Here is a 15,825-nt window from a genome sequence, read left to right as displayed (position 1 = left end):
TTTTTTTTTGTACAGCTGCTGACAGACAAGCAGACAGACAGACAAATCAACAACAGCACAATCATTATTTTATGAAAATGCACGAAATCTTACCTCATAAGTTCATCTTTAACTCGTCCATTGTTTTCTTGTGCTGAGCCTAGAAGACACGCCTCAATGTTCACCGCTCTGAAGCAGGTCAAAAGAAAACAAATCAGCAAAACTGTCAAGCACATGTCAGGTATAAATTTAAAAGTTGTTTGATTGGAGTAACTCAACATGTACCTACCCAAGGTAATAAAAAAAAAAAAAAAAAACCTTCCAAAAAGTTTTCTTTTCTATAAACTAACATCAGCATTTTTAAAAACTGATTTTTTTTTCAATACTTGCTGTATCAAAATAATCACACCAGCCAATCAGAAGACCTTACACCTTGGCAGCACGGCCATTTTGTTTAGCAATCTGACCATTAAGGTACATGAGTATGTAAGGACTTGGTGACTGCTACTCAGGAGATGAGTTCATATACAGCACAGCCGGCAGCCACTTTCACAAAAACTTTGTAAATCAAAATTTTGTAAATGACATTGGCTATACACTGCTCCCTCGAACTTACACGGATCGATTTACCGTGAAATCAGAATTCACGCAATGGTGTGGTGTCCCCCATTTTTTTTTTTTTTTTGTACCAGTGTCAAAATATTCACGGGAAAAAGGGCAAAACTGTTGTCACAAATACCTCTTTAAGCATCACTTTTGACCAGCTTTGAGTGTATATCAAGCTTTTATGATTTTTTTTTTTTTTTTTTTTTTGATTGGTGTTTTACGCCGTACTCAAGAATATTTCACTTGTACGACGGCGGCCAGCATTATGGTGGGTGGAAACCGGGCATAGCCCGGGGGAAACCCACGACCATCCGCAGGTTGCTGGCAGACCTTCCCACTTACGGCTGGAGAGGAAGCCAGCATGAAGTTTTTATGAATGTAAATTCGTAATATGACAACTAAAAACTGTGCTGAGAATTGTAATCCTACCATACCTGGGTAGACAATGAGACATGCTCGAGCGGGAGTCTAGGAACAAACGAGATTTCAGCTGAATTGCTTCCATTCACGCTTGGGTGCTATTAAAGCCCTCCACATATGAATCTGCTGTTTACTCCAAGTTGTTTACTTTTATTTTTTAAAATGTAAAGCTTCACCGATGAAATTCAGCAATTGCACATGCGTTCAGATAATTTGATGGTGCAACATTCTCCTTTGGTGAATTTACAGTACATTTAAGAAAACAACAAATGGTGGAGAGTTTGTTACTGCAGACAAAACCGTGGATCTCCTCACCTAAATGTATTGTGGAGTGACCTTTGCTCGACCTACCATGACTTGGCATGAATCCTCTTTTTGTGTTTATCTTGAGTGACAGATTTGTTGTCACCCGTCCGGCGACGTAACAATTTGTCGACGCCATCTTTGTTTTCTTACACATTGTCAAGGTGGATTAAGGTTTGTTCTCTTTAAAATACATTATTCCATAAAAAATGTAAAGAATTCTTTGCCTTTCTCAAAGATAACAGGCTCTTGATTTGCGGATAAAGTAATGATAAATCACTGTATACCTGATAATGTTCCATTATTTCAAGACTTTATTGCGAGCCATGCAAGAATTTTTATAACTGTTATTGTTTTATTACACCCGGTAACTCACTGAACACAAGTACCTGAAATTCTTATGTATATTTTATATCATATCGTACAACAGTCATCAGTCACATTCAGATTTCTGCTTATTCCAGCCATTACAAATTATCTTCCTTGTCAGGATTTGATTATAGCACGACATGAACCTTTTGGGTCCAAATGAGCGCATGATTTGGAGGAAGCAGTGTATATGTCACAACGACATAAAGCAAAAGCACCTATGAAGAAAGTTACAAAAATCAGATTTATGAAATTTTGTAAAAATGGACCCTGAATAACACTTACTGTAAACCCAGCACCTGGTCCTGCATGAGTGAAATTAAAGGGGAGATAACCACAGTGGTCTTTCCAGTAAACACAGATGGGAACTGGTAGCACAAACTTTTGCCATATCCTGTAGACATAAAAGGCAATGAATTCTTCATATTAGTCATGTTGTCTGTTTCATAAATTAGGCGCCACCAGTTTCATATGGTCTTTTACGGGTGAGCCGACACGGAAAAATCCAAACATAAGAAATAAAGATAACCTAAAAATCCGCCTATTTATTTTTGTCTGTTCTCGATGGTTTTATGATCTTCAAGGCTTTTCCACTATGTAAACACATGCATGTTTTCAACAGGAAAACTTGCATGTAGTTAACATTTTCCACAATTTAGATAAAGTTCAAGTTAAAACAGGGTTACACTCATAGTTATATAAAGAAATACATCCATGCTAAACAATGTCCTTAGTTCTGAAACCCTGTAAAAGAGGATTTTATATGGAACCTGTGAAATACTAACACTAATAAGAACATTAATTTGGCTTTCTAGAAACTGACTTTTCCAACATGTGACTGTATACGATCTATTCAGTCCCAGGTGTAACAGCCAAAAGTACCCCTATCTACTGTAATGGACTCACCTGTTGCCATGATAACACAGTTGTCTCTCTTCTCATTCAGTACAGAGTTGATAATCTTCCACTGCATCCTAGGAAATAATTATAGCTTCTCATCACGTATTGATCTGATTGGTGTTAAAATGCTTTTACTCACTTACACAATGGTAGTCTGGTCTACGGAACAAAACTTCGGAACCCAAGGAATGTGCGCTACATCCTACTATGCATGTTCCCTCAGGAGCACAGGTAAAGCCACGCAAGTGATTCAATCCGCTAGCCGGACGTGACATGTTCAATTAAATCACACAATGATTACAGCTGAAAAAAGCCTTAGGCTGTTGTTGTTTAAAGATACATTTCACTGTTCAAGCACTTTTGCTATCAAATGTCCATAGAGTGACGGTTGATATATTTAGAAACTTTTGGTGACTTCCAGCAAAACAAATGAGATTTTATAAGAAAATGACAATCAATGTCAGGTCAAAATATGCCTGTAAAATTTTCCTTGCAATACGAAAGCTCATTGTCTGACTGTAAAAAAAATCAAGCGGTACCAGTCTTACTTCCTCAGAAGTTTTGATAAGCTGAGCTCCCAACCTCGTTGGGTTTCCCTAATGAAATCCCCCAAGGTTAAGACACATACATGTAGTATTTAATGGCGGGTAGACTGGGTCCTAAAGTTGATGGGTGGAACAGTCGAATGAGGGTTAGTGAAACATCTTGCCTTATGCCAGGTATGTGACAAACTTCCTGACTGAAGCCCTAGCCAAACAAGACAGGTAAGAGTGGGACTCAAGCCAGCAACCTCATTGGTCCAGGGGTTGATAAAACTATTATAACAATTTTTCAGGTCTTGATGATGAAGGAATCCTTAAGGTGTAAGTAATGTGCCTCTTTTGTGGATGGATTTCCACCACTCTTTTATCTAATCTAGTGCTGCTTCACTGAGACAACTTACTGAAGGCAAGTAAGCTGCCCCGCCCGAACCAGTATACTGATACAGGTCAACCAGTTGTTGCACTATCGCCTTCATGCTGAACGCCAAGTTGTAACTTCCTCTTTTAAAGTCTTAGGTGTGACTCGACCCATGATTGATCCTGGATCTACCGGTCCCGAAGCGGATGCTCTACCAACTGTGCTATCCAGGTCGGTCAGGTGATGAGTTTGTGTGTGTATATATAAACTCATACATTCTAACCACAGAAATAAATGTTTGAATGCAAAAAAAAATAAAAATATAACACAGGAAATGCTTCCTGACACACTTTCTCATCTGCTGTTCACGTTAAAATTTATTATTTATTTGACTGGAGTTTTACAGTGGTGGTCAGCATTATGGTGGGAGAAAACTGGGTAGAGCTCGAAGGAGACCCAACATTATCTGCAGGTTGCTGGCAGTCCTTCCTACTTATGATCGGAAAGGCCAGTATGAGCTGGACTTGAACTCACAGAGATTGCATTGGTCAGAGAATCTTGTGTAAACAAGCACGACTTCGTTTAAGCAATTTAACTCACTTAACTTCTAATTTCTAGACTGCCCAGGCAACAGGAAGGATCTAGTCTTACTCAGCTTAAACCAATAAAACACAAGTTCATTTCTACTTACGGTCTGAACTTGGAATATCCAAAGTACTGTTTCAGAACTGTCAAAAATCTGGGGCTAGCTGGCTGGTTACCTTGATCTGATAAGAAAACATATTTTACATATTTATTTACTTATTTGTTTAATCATTGTGTAAGGCCACAATCAAGCGTTATTCACTTATAATGATGGTGGTCGGTTTTATGGGTGGAGGAAATAAAAGTGCCAAGAAAAAACCACCAAACTCTGGGAAGTTACTGCATGTACAGATATGCACACCATATCCGTGAAAGAAAAGTCGTTTTCAACAAATGCTCCACTAGGCAAACGACCATAGCTGTTGACAGCTTCTTGTATGATCGTTGTGCAACAACATAATCAAGATTTTTCCACTAAATATGATGGCAGTATGTTTTAAGGAGGAATCTGAAGTGTCTGGCTAAAACAAATCAGTAAGGACGCAGTAGATTCACTGCCAATGTGCCCTGAGGACACACCAATCTTCCCCCATATGGTGGGACGGCCTAAGACAGCATACCTGATGGTCTAATGACGACCTGTCAATTTAGGGTATAAGAACGGGGCATATCGATATAAAACCGCTACCTGTGTGTGTAGATTGACTTCGCCTGTCTATACACATCTTTTATGTAAAAAATAAAAAAATCGCTAAATTTCTAAAGACGGCCGCTATTCTGTATGACGAGTCAGAAGTTGGGGGTCACGTGACCACCCTTTCATGTCTAAAAACAAAACGGCCGCCCAACGTTAAAGGTCACTTTTTGCCACTTCGCTAGCGACCAGTAAACCTAGTTGTACAAAACAATTTCCTGAATGCTCCACAGAAACACTCAGACTATCTTTTCTTCACCCAGACCGTTTGTTACTAAGGAGATCACTCAATATTCCTGCTACAATTACATATACACTGGCTTAAATGAGCAGACCAGGAGTCCCAAAAATCAGAAGAAACAGGTGGTACACAGGTGGTCTTTAACTAAAGTTAGACATGGAAACGTCAACATGAGTGTTGTCATGGTTTATTGCCTACTGTCACCAAAGCCAAATAAATAGCCAGAGCTGAAGAATTTACAAATTCCCTGTCCAAGGCCAGTTTTGAACCAGCGGCTAAAGTGTCCTAGTGACTGAAAAGTAAGCACTTTTTAATCACTCAGTCACAACCTGCTCCGTATTTCACTGGTTAGTTTCACAGTAATTTTAACGTGAAACCTGTACATAATGGAAGCTAATAAATAAGGAACTTTTGCAGCTCCAATTTTCTTTATTTACCATCGGCTTCGTCTTCATTCTCATCAACTTCAGGCTCTTTGGTGTCTTCAGAAAAACTTTTCTCAGCTGCTTCAAGTTTCTGAAAATAACAATTCTCCACGAATATGATCAAAGTCAACATGAAGCCGTTTTTAACAGTCAACTAAATACTATACCAAAATCTTTAACAATCTGCACCTCAACTTCTGTGACAGACAGCAGAAATGACCTTTAACAGTCTGCACCTCAACTTCTATGACAGACAGCAGAAATGACCTTTAACAGTCTGCACCTCAACTTCTATAACACACAGCAGAAATGACCTTTAACAGTCTGCACCTCAACTTCTATGACAGAGAGTAGAAATGACCTTTAACAGTCTGCACCTCAACTTCTATGACAGACAGCAGAAATGACCTTTAACAGTCTGCACCTCAACTTCTATAACACACAGCAGAAATGACCTTTAACAGTCTGCACCTCAACTTCTATGACAGAGAGTAGAAATGACCTTTAACAGTCTGCACCTCAACTTCTATAACACACAGCAGAAATGACCTTTAACAGTCTGCACCTCAACTTCTATGACAGAGAGCAGAAATGACCTTTAACAGTCTGCACCTCAACTTCTATAACACACAGCAGAAATGACCTTTAACAGTCTGCACCTCAACTTCTATGACAGAGAGCAGAAATGACCTTTAACAGTCTGCACCTCAACTTCTATGACAGAGAGGAGAAATGACCTTTAACAGTCTGCACCTCAACTTCTATGACAGAAAGCAGAAATGACCTTTAACAGTCTGCACCTCAACTTCTATGACAGAGAGCAGAAATGACCTTTAACAGTCTGCACCTCAACTTCTATGACAGAAAGCAGAAATGACCTTTAACAGTCTGCAACTCAACTTCTATGACAGAGAGCGGAAATGGCCTTAATGCTTCCTTGTGGCACAACACTCAACATCATGTAGTCAGAATTCAATGCAGTATTCAATGCTATGCTAGTTGAATCACCCTCTCACACATACCCCAACCAACAACACTTTTCTATATACACTTGAGCTAAAAATCAGACAAATCATGTATCACCACATCATCATTTCTTACTTTTACTGGATATACACACAAAACGTACAGCATGAAGGGAATAGTGCAACGACTGGTTGAACCGTATCAATATAACGGCTCAGGCAGGGCGGCTTACTTGCCTTTGGTAAGGCATCTCAGTGAGCAGCACTAGATAAAAGACAGGTGGAAATCCATCCTGCCACAAGGAGGCACATTGCATGCACACTACGGATTCCTTCGTCGTCATATGACTGAAAAATTGTTAAGTACGACATTAAACCCCAAGCACTCACTCTCTCACTCACAATACATACACAACTCTTAAGACTTACTTCAATCATATCATCATCAAAGTCATCATCAAAATCATCCTTGAATTCGTCCTTGAAATCACCGTCAAGGTCATCTGGTACACTCTGCATCATCTGCTTCATTTCTTCTTCTTCTTCACACGTCAGGTCCAGCTGGAAAATAGCGCAGTAACTGTTTACTTGCTTTGTTTGATTGTTGTTTAATGTTTTATAGGTGTAGAAAACCTAAGCGCCTGGGATAAACCATCAACCTTTGGCAAGCTACTTGACAAACTTTCTCACAGGTATTGCTGGAAGACAAGTGGCACTCACAGGATGTTGAAGTGCTGCGTAAAAGACCACCTGCCATATTTCGCATATTGCTCAGCTGATTTTTCTGCAAAGCGTATCCCATGATTCCTTGTGTCTGGTTGTGACTGTGTAATTGGACACAGCAGGCTTCCAGTGGGGTAGGGGGAGTGTCTTCATGAGATTGTGAATACATGTGACAAAACCAATAAACACGTTCATGCTTCAGTGAGCAACAAAATCTTAGCACTAGTACCATCTCTACATATCTTCTACCCAGAATGCATCTTTCACGTATGGCCTGCAAGAGTATGTTGAGCAAAAACTTAGGTCAGACGGTGGAACGGTAGCAAATAGCCCAACATTGATAAAGTCTTTCAAAACACAACCGAACACAGAATATGCATCTAGTCTACAGTAAATATATAACCATATGCATTTTAGCTAATTTACGAATATAAATACAACACTTCACTGCTCCGACTTGCTGCCATTAGGTTCAGCTTTACAGGTTTGCCCTTGATGGAGGAAGAAAATCCATCTTCACTCAATTTCTTTTCATCAGAACTCGTGATCACACCATACCAGTGTAGGTCTTGATGATCAAACAATAGCATTCATTACAAGGAAATTTTGGGTGAGGAGGTGCCAAACGATAACCTACTGAGAAGGCAGATACAGATGACGGAGTTGTATTTATATCATCACTAATCCCAACATTTCGCAATGCTCTGGGTATACTCCCTGAAATGTCAACATAGTTTTGGAGACCCATCAATCACAGCAAAGACCCGACCCGACAACCTAGTGTTTTGGCAATAGTTTTTAATTCTACTCACTGTAAATGGATTAAGTGTGATGCGTAAATGACTGAAAGACATAACTGCATGGCTTTACTAAGATGGATTAGTTGTAAAAGTTGAAAGCAGTTTCAAGAAATTACTGTACATGCACTTCACTTGGCACGTGACTGTATGTAAATTAATGGACCTCCATCTGCTAGTCTAGATTCGGAGGGAAATTTCAAAATGTTGACTATTCCAAGGGGCGGGTCAATGAAATGAAATGCATCTGATCGGTCAGCGTTGAAATCGTTAAGCTGTCAGTTACCTGTAGACATTAAGACTGAGTTTAAGTTTTGGGCATGGCAATCTACTGTCACAACACTGCGAGAACGCATGGTATATCAAGTTTCAGAAACTTTGCCGAAATGCGTTCTCTGTGTTGAACTGAGGGTGCCGGATTTGATAAGGCAGGAAAATTGAATTCTTCTGAAATGGCAGGAGAGTTTCAATTGTAACGAAATACCACGTGTGTGAGACGTGGCAAACTCCACTGCTATTTTGTGAGAGATTGACAACTGATGCTTACCAATCAGACCTACGTGTATATCGCCGAAATACATTTGTATGCCGATTTAATACATGTATTTATGGGGCTGTGAACAGAAAACACTCTTCCCAGATAATGCTTTAAGACATCCTTGAAATTTACACTATTTACAGGTTTGTTGCAATTACCGCTTGATACTCTTTTCAGTCTAATTCAGGTAAAAATAAAGGTGTCAATGACTCGATCTTTATGTGGTGTGGATTAGCAATCTAAAGGACCAAACCCAAACTGCACCCTTTGCTTGCCCATTCAGTTAAACGTAAAGTCCAGCTTCTTGTTGATTAAAAGTGTTCATTGTCATATTCATGATTATAATCAGGTCTCAGCATCTACTTGTGTGTGAAGGATGGCACATTCTTCTATATACATGCATGTTCCCAGTTTCCCTCTGCAATTTTCAATCTAGATCAGGTGGGAATACAGAAATCAGGGCTTTATCTCTTTGATTTATATGTTGCACTGCTCGATCTTTGTTCTCAACTGAGCAAATATTGCTTATATTTTCCACCCTCACCTCACCCCCCACTGCCAAGAGATTAATAAATTCTCCCAACATAGTATGATAACAGTGGGCTTTAAACTCATTATGATAAAAATATACACTACATTAATGTACTACATTCTTTTCCTTCAAATACTCCAAGAGATAAATTTGAAAACTTGTTTTAACTCCATCTATTCGTTTTGTAAAATAGGATGGATTTTTGTATGGTAAAACCTGAATACACGTATCTTACCTCCTCTTCAAACGATGGTTCATGCTCAGGGGAGCCCGCTCCTGCTGCTTTGCTGCTTTTAGTGTAGTCAGTGCCTCCATCACTTACATTGCCATCATAAGTAGCATCGGAATCATCGCTGATGTCTTGGGCAGCAGGGTGGACTTGCTGCAGGTTTTGTTTTCCTCTACTACTTGGTGTGCTCGATGACACCTGTCTTGATTCTGTCACAGTTGCAGTTGCTCCTCTGTCCAGTTCATCGGAAAAGTCGTCATTGAATAAATCCTCAAAGCTGGGTTCACCAAGCATTGCTTGACAAGTTTCCCCAGCGCCCTTTTTCTTGCTCTTCAATTCGGCTATGTCCCGGCATGGCCCACCTTTGTTTTCAAGTATTTTCATGAAACTTGTCGCCTCTTTTGTGGCACTTCTCACCCAGGTAAAGTCTGGCAGTGCAGAAGTATCCAATCTTTTACCTTCTGCATTGTGTACCCAACCTAAAATGTTACTGACCCCATTTTTAAGATTTTCGAGGTCTTTTTTTAACTTTTCCATGTTGGTTTACCATAAAACGTGGGAAGGGTATATCCTACTTCTGTTTGTAGTGTAGGGTCTGCAAAATATAACAAACATGTACATGTAAAAAATGGAGAATCCTGTGAGAGGACCTGCACTGATTAGAATAATGAGATACTATTCCTCAACCTTTTCACATATGCAATTTGTGCACATTTTCAATTTAATTTTGGAGACAAAACCTCGTTGGTAGGACTGACTAATTTCACAAAAAGTTTAATTTTATCAGTCTACACAGAATAATGGCTTCAGAATATGCTTCAAAAAGACCTTGCAAATATCTACAAAGGTTGAAGAATTACATTAAGTGAAATACTATAGCTTAAAAATGAGTTACAATACGTTAATGTACTTATTTTGTTTCTTGAGTCAATAAAACACTAAAATCAGTTCTGTTATCAGTGCCAGTTTCCTGGGTGAAGGAAACCTCGGTGAAAAGCATCAGCTTTCAGCAAATGACGGACCAACTTTCCTTGCCTGTGACACACCACGTAAAAGGTCAAACAAGTTCAGTCACACAGTTACAACAACTGAATGCATGCACCCAGGACATCTCTGTTAACACCATAAATTCATTGCAGGAGTAAAACCAGTTAACTAAGGTATGAATTCCATGAGTCATTTTACGCATCAGGCCAAAGTTTCAAGCTGATGTTTTCAAAAAACTAGATTTCTGACGAACCAGGTCGCACAGGCATATGTATTTTCTCTCCTTTTCCCAGCAGCATTAGTTTACTTATGTTGACATTCAGTTTTCGTTTCATCATAATTGAAAAAAAAACCCATTTATCTATGGAGGAAAGTAAAGGAGCTTGACTTCCTGATTTTAAACAGGTGTCAAAAGAGCATGTAAATCAAATAAATTGGCGTGCTACTCCATTTCCCTGATAGTGTGCCAGTGTCTTGACTGTTGTTGCAAAATGACCATTCCTGCGTCTCAGAAATCATCCACTATTGTTCACTATTGGGCGAATAAAGTGCGCAATGGTGTATAGTCTTGAATAAGCCACATTTGCATTTCAGTCTGGCTGCTCACTACTACACTTGCCATAACTGAGCAGCTGCAGTTAAATTTTCGCCCAGTTGTGGAAAGTGGTCTTTGAGGTTTGATGTTGCAGCTGCATTTCAGACATTTAAACAGGAACATTTCAAAATAACACTTTCCACATTTTCAGTTTCTCCGTAGTTTTTATTACAGCTTACTGTGAACAGGGATACGATTTCAAATGCAGAAATTCAATGAAATGGATATGTGATACAGTAAGTCTGCCACTGCGATCTCAAGTTGAGTTGTTGAGTGAAAATTATCATCCTGCTCTTGTGTACTTTAAGACCTTGCAATATTTCAAACAGGCAAAAAATTTGAAGGTGGTTGATTCGAATTGCAAATGTGGCTTTTGAATTACACAAATTTGCATGAATAGTCAATGTTAATCTCAGCTAACAATCTGCTGAAACATTGCCACAAATTTTTAGCCATTTTGAGATTCAGTGTGTTGATACGTGTAGTTTGATAAATCATCGAATTTTAAAACAGAGTGAGTGAGTGCTTGGGGTTTAACGTCGTACTCAACAATTTTTCAGTCATATGACGACTTAAAATTGATGGTGCTGTCTTGATCGCGCTGTATTAGATACATTTATATCTTTGCCTGCACATAAAGAAAGCATCCCAACTCCACAGTATCGTTCTAATCTCCATTTTTTCGGACTAATGAACCTGATCAGCTTATCACCAGCAGGTTACTGTTTAACGTCAGTGCATGATCGACTGTGGTTGTTGCACACGTAATCTACACTTTTCACAATGTTTGAATGGCTGTCACTTTCTTTCCATTTACTGCCATTTCCATACCACACTGATATTGGCCTCTGAAGTTCTTACACTGTGATGTTAGGGACAACTTAGTCACCACACCATGGAGAAACACTCAATAATCGTTTGAGTGCCCATTTTTTCCCGCTCCTCGCGTTTTCATCTCTCTGGAGTTAACTGGTCATTTGTGTTTAGGTCCGTCACTGTCTGGGTCCCTCCGCTTGGCTCTCCCGGGCACGGCCGAACTAGCATAAGTTCTTTTTCGTAAGATATCAAACTGTATGTCGTGTTGCTTGAACTTATTTGAGAATAAAATTAAGAAAAATGTAACATGTACATGTGCTGAAGTTTCCGTTAATTCACTCTTCAGCTTTGTTCAGCAAGGTCGGATAGATAAAATAATGCTAGAGTAACGTCCTTGATGAAGACTTCTTTAGCAAAAAGGTACAAATGTAACGTCATTGACAGATCGAAGGCGACGACGCCTTTCGCAAGAACTGCCGAAGGCCGAAGACGCTTTCACAGAATTGCCGAAGGCAGGAACGGCATTCTACTGATTTGGGAGATTTGCAACGTCTGCTTGACGTGTGAACTGGGTTTAGGTGAGTATTTGTCTTGAGGAAATAATAGAAATATTAAAACTGGGTGTTATTGTCTTACTACACTCCTTCTGTGCAAAACAAATGACGTTAGCTAGCTCTGTAGGGCTGTGACTACGTATAATATCTAAGCCCAGTCTTGTTTAATAAGCTTACGTTGAAAACCTCTGTACTTCCCTTGCTGGCTTTAATATGCTACTGCTTGGCACCACATAATTTGTCTGTCCGTAGTCATAGTCGTTTCAGCTATCAATTGCAGGTAGTTGTTCCCATGTGTGATTTCTAATAAATCCATCCACACAAGCATGAAACTAGTGGAATCTCGATAAATTCTAACTTCCAACCCTCGGAAGAGGGGACATCTGGCCGAGATGAGCATTTCGGTCAACTACGAGTATGGGACAGACACTTTTTATCCGCCCCAACATCGATGTGTGATGAATAGCTCGTAAAGCAGGCATGGTTATATGTCAGGTAGCATTGCTGGCATCAGAGCCGTTATCCATTAGGATGAAGAGACAGCCCGTCAGAGCTATCGTTTGCGAAGCTTAGGGGCCAAGGGCACTGGAGTGTTAAAATCCCGAGATGTGGATCATCCAAAGGTAAATATCCATCCTTATTTGTTAAAGTTCAACGTTCTCCGCTCACTTCACATTTACGAAATGGCCGCAATCTGCACAGCACACAAACTCAAGTCCTTTTAGTTGCAGAAATAAACAGCATGATGAAAGTATATTATTTAGGGAGGTAAACATACCAGCTAGTTTGTAGCGGGACACGCTCAATGTTTGTTTGATGGCTGTCTCTATTTAATATGTATGTTTGCACAAGTTCAACTTTTCCGCTCGCTAGAAGTTCATAAAAGTGACAGCCCATCATGTACATCATCTGGGTTCCTGGGCCACATATTCCCATCGTAATTGCTTCGATAACCTGATGGTTAGAGCGCCTAAGTTGAAACAAGGAGACCAGTGATCAAACCTGGGTGGAGGTCATACCAAAGATTTTAAAAATGGCACTTCTTGCTTTTTGCCCTCCATAAAAAATGGCGCCCAGTACTGAGAGGTTTAATAGAGCAAGGAAACATGACTGATTGGAGAGGTTTTGGTATTATGTGACTGGGTTAGGTGTCATGTCTGGTGTCTTCGGCATAACATTTGAGTGGCGGCAGCACTTTGGTCTCGACTAGCATTGCCACAAGAAAACACAGTATACATGTATGTACACTCACCTGTTGACTCCTCATGATCATGTGACTAAAAAATTATGAAGCATGACTTATAACCCTAAGCATACATACATTCCCACCATTTGCTGCCATGAGGCTCAGGAAACAAGATAACAACTGTTTCCAGCATCGTAACAAACAGAAGACAGGGACCATTTTGAGAACATGGAATCAGCGGCCAGGTTGAGCTTGATGAAATGTAGATGGATATTTCTCTGTTGAGATGATTGACATCTGTATCTGTATGACGGTCTTAGGACTCTAAGCATGGTAAAAGAGTAACTGGGCAGGTCATGGGGGTAATAGCAATCAACAGTTTTCCGAAGCTTTATGATATATCCTTCAGCAGTGAATAGGACCCAGCCATGACATTGCGAGCACTGTCCAAATATAAAAAAGCAAAAATAGTCATCCTGGGCTATGTAATTGCATGTATATGTATTTTTAAATTTGTGGTGAATAAATGAATTGATGAATTCCTCATAACTACAAAAAGGATCCGAGTGGGCCAATAGGGGCATACATGATGATGTACATGTGTTTTGTTGTCTCTTAGCGCAGCATCTAGTTTACATATTTTGATGTATTTAGATTTACACCCTTGCAATCAGGGATGCTAAGACAGGTGGATTTCAATCTGCCTTTTGATGTCTTGTCTCAACAGGCAATGAGAATAATCAAACTATTTCACTCCCTGTGGTGCAGGTTTATTAGCTCAGTTGGTGCTGCACTTATGTGCATGGATAGAAAGCGCAAATGCAGGCTGTTCTGTTGTGATCCCATCACAAGGAACTCGACAACATCTCTGATTGTTCAGAGTGACAATTAACATGCTGATTTTCCTGGTGGTGCCAAGTCTTTGAACATGCTGATTTTCCTGGTGGTGCCAAGTTTTTGAACATGCTGATTTTCCTGGTGGTGCCAAGTCTTTGAACATGCTGATTTTCCTGGTGGTGCCAAGTCTTTGAACATGCTGATTTTCCTGGTGGTGCCAAGTGTTTGAACATGCTGATTTTCCTGGTGATGCCAAGTCTTTGAACATGCTGATTTTCCTGGTGGTGCCAAGTCTTTGAACATGCTGATTTTCCTGGTGGTGCCAAGTCTTTGAACATGCTGATTTTCCTGGTGATGCCAAGTCTTTGAACATGCTGATTTTCCTGGTGATGCCAAGTCTTTGAACATGCTGATTTTCCTGGTGGTGCCAAGTCTTTGAACATGCTGATTTTCCTGGTGATGCCAAGTCTTTGAACATGCTGATTTTCCTGGTGGTGCCAAGTCTTTGAGCATATGTACTGGAAATGACCTAAAACATTGCTCATGACCTAGTTGTACTTTTTACATGATTTTGACAGTTTTCTGGATCTAGCCTATAATGGTGTTTTGAGATTACCCAGATGGTAGAATGAAGAGTGTACGTTTCAACTTTAAAAATGATATTTTATGTCATTAATTTGCTGTTAAAATGCAGATGTTTTGGGGCAAAAATTTTAGGTCGTTTACTCTATGTACATGTACAGGACTGTAAGCTACCGTAACTATTCTTTTTGATCTTACAAGCTCTTTGAATGTCGCTTGAAACATGATAGGTTGTTTTAATAATGTATTTGTACATATGGAAATTTCCTACAAATATGAATGTAAAGTCAGCTGTTTGATGTTGTGTGGTCAGATTGTGCCCTGGGTTCTAACTGGTCTTCAGACAATAGTCTTTGTTGTCATATTACCCTAATTCTTCAACCTTTTCAATCGCCGACATATTGATACGTCCTAAGAGAACTATGGGGCGTAGAGAAAAAATTTGCATAGTTTTATGAAGGTTGTATCTTTAGTGGTGCAAACAAATTAGTGAAAAGTGACATTTTCATGCTACATATAATGGTATGCATAAATTTCTCTGAAAAAAGCTCTTCAGTGGTTGAAAAAGTTGAAGATGTGCAGTATATATGTACACATCAATGTATATCTGAAATATCAAGTTTTGTGGTACAGAGGCTTAGCATCACGGTGTATCTGAAATATCCTTGATCAAGGTTTGTGATACCGAGGCTTAGCATCACAGTATGTATGAAATATCCTTGATCAAGGTTTGTGGTACAGAGGCTTAGCATCACGGTATATATGAAATATCCTTGATCAAGGTTTGTGATACAGAGGCTTAGCATCACAGTATGTATGAAATATCCTTGATCAAGGTTTGTGGCTTAGCATCGCGGTATATATGAAATATCCTTGATCAAGGTTTGTGGTACAGAGGCTTAGCATCGCAGTATGTATGAAATATCCTTGATCAAGGTTTGTGGTACAGAGGCTTAGCATCACAGTATGTATGAAATATCCTTGATCAAGGTTTGTGGCTTAGCATCGTGGTATATATGAAATATCCTTGATCAAGGTTTGTGATACAGAGGCTTAGCATCA

At 39.6% G+C, this 15,825-nt stretch overlaps 1 protein-coding gene across 1 annotated transcript in view; it reads right to left on the bottom strand.

Moving 5' to 3' along the window:
• The window catches only part of LOC135477862 (bifunctional 3'-5' exonuclease/ATP-dependent helicase WRN-like), a 35,968-nt gene extending 24,020 nt beyond the window's left edge, over window positions 1-11,948 (bottom strand). Inside the window, exons 1-10 of the mRNA XM_064758068.1 lie at window positions 11,650-11,948; window positions 9,213-9,801; window positions 8,285-8,354; window positions 7,748-7,827; window positions 6,817-6,948; window positions 5,435-5,513; window positions 4,169-4,244; window positions 2,584-2,651; window positions 1,963-2,071; window positions 94-168 (exon numbers count right to left, since the gene is read on the bottom strand). Of these exons, the coding sequence (XP_064614138.1) occupies window positions 94-168; window positions 1,963-2,071; window positions 2,584-2,651; window positions 4,169-4,244; window positions 5,435-5,513; window positions 6,817-6,948; window positions 7,748-7,827; window positions 8,285-8,354; window positions 9,213-9,743 (1,220 nt within the window). The 5' untranslated portion in view covers window positions 9,744-9,801; window positions 11,650-11,948. The remainder of the gene's footprint in view (window positions 1-93; window positions 169-1,962; window positions 2,072-2,583; window positions 2,652-4,168; window positions 4,245-5,434; window positions 5,514-6,816; window positions 6,949-7,747; window positions 7,828-8,284; window positions 8,355-9,212; window positions 9,802-11,649) is intronic.
• Window positions 11,949-15,825: the final 3,877 nt, after the last annotated feature.

The sequence above is a fragment of the Liolophura sinensis genome, chromosome 11, assembly GCF_032854445.1.
Source record: "Liolophura sinensis isolate JHLJ2023 chromosome 11, CUHK_Ljap_v2, whole genome shotgun sequence".
Taxonomy (NCBI): Eukaryota; Metazoa; Mollusca; class Polyplacophora; order Chitonida; family Chitonidae; genus Liolophura; species Liolophura sinensis.
This window is presented reverse-complemented; position numbering and strand designations above follow the sequence as displayed.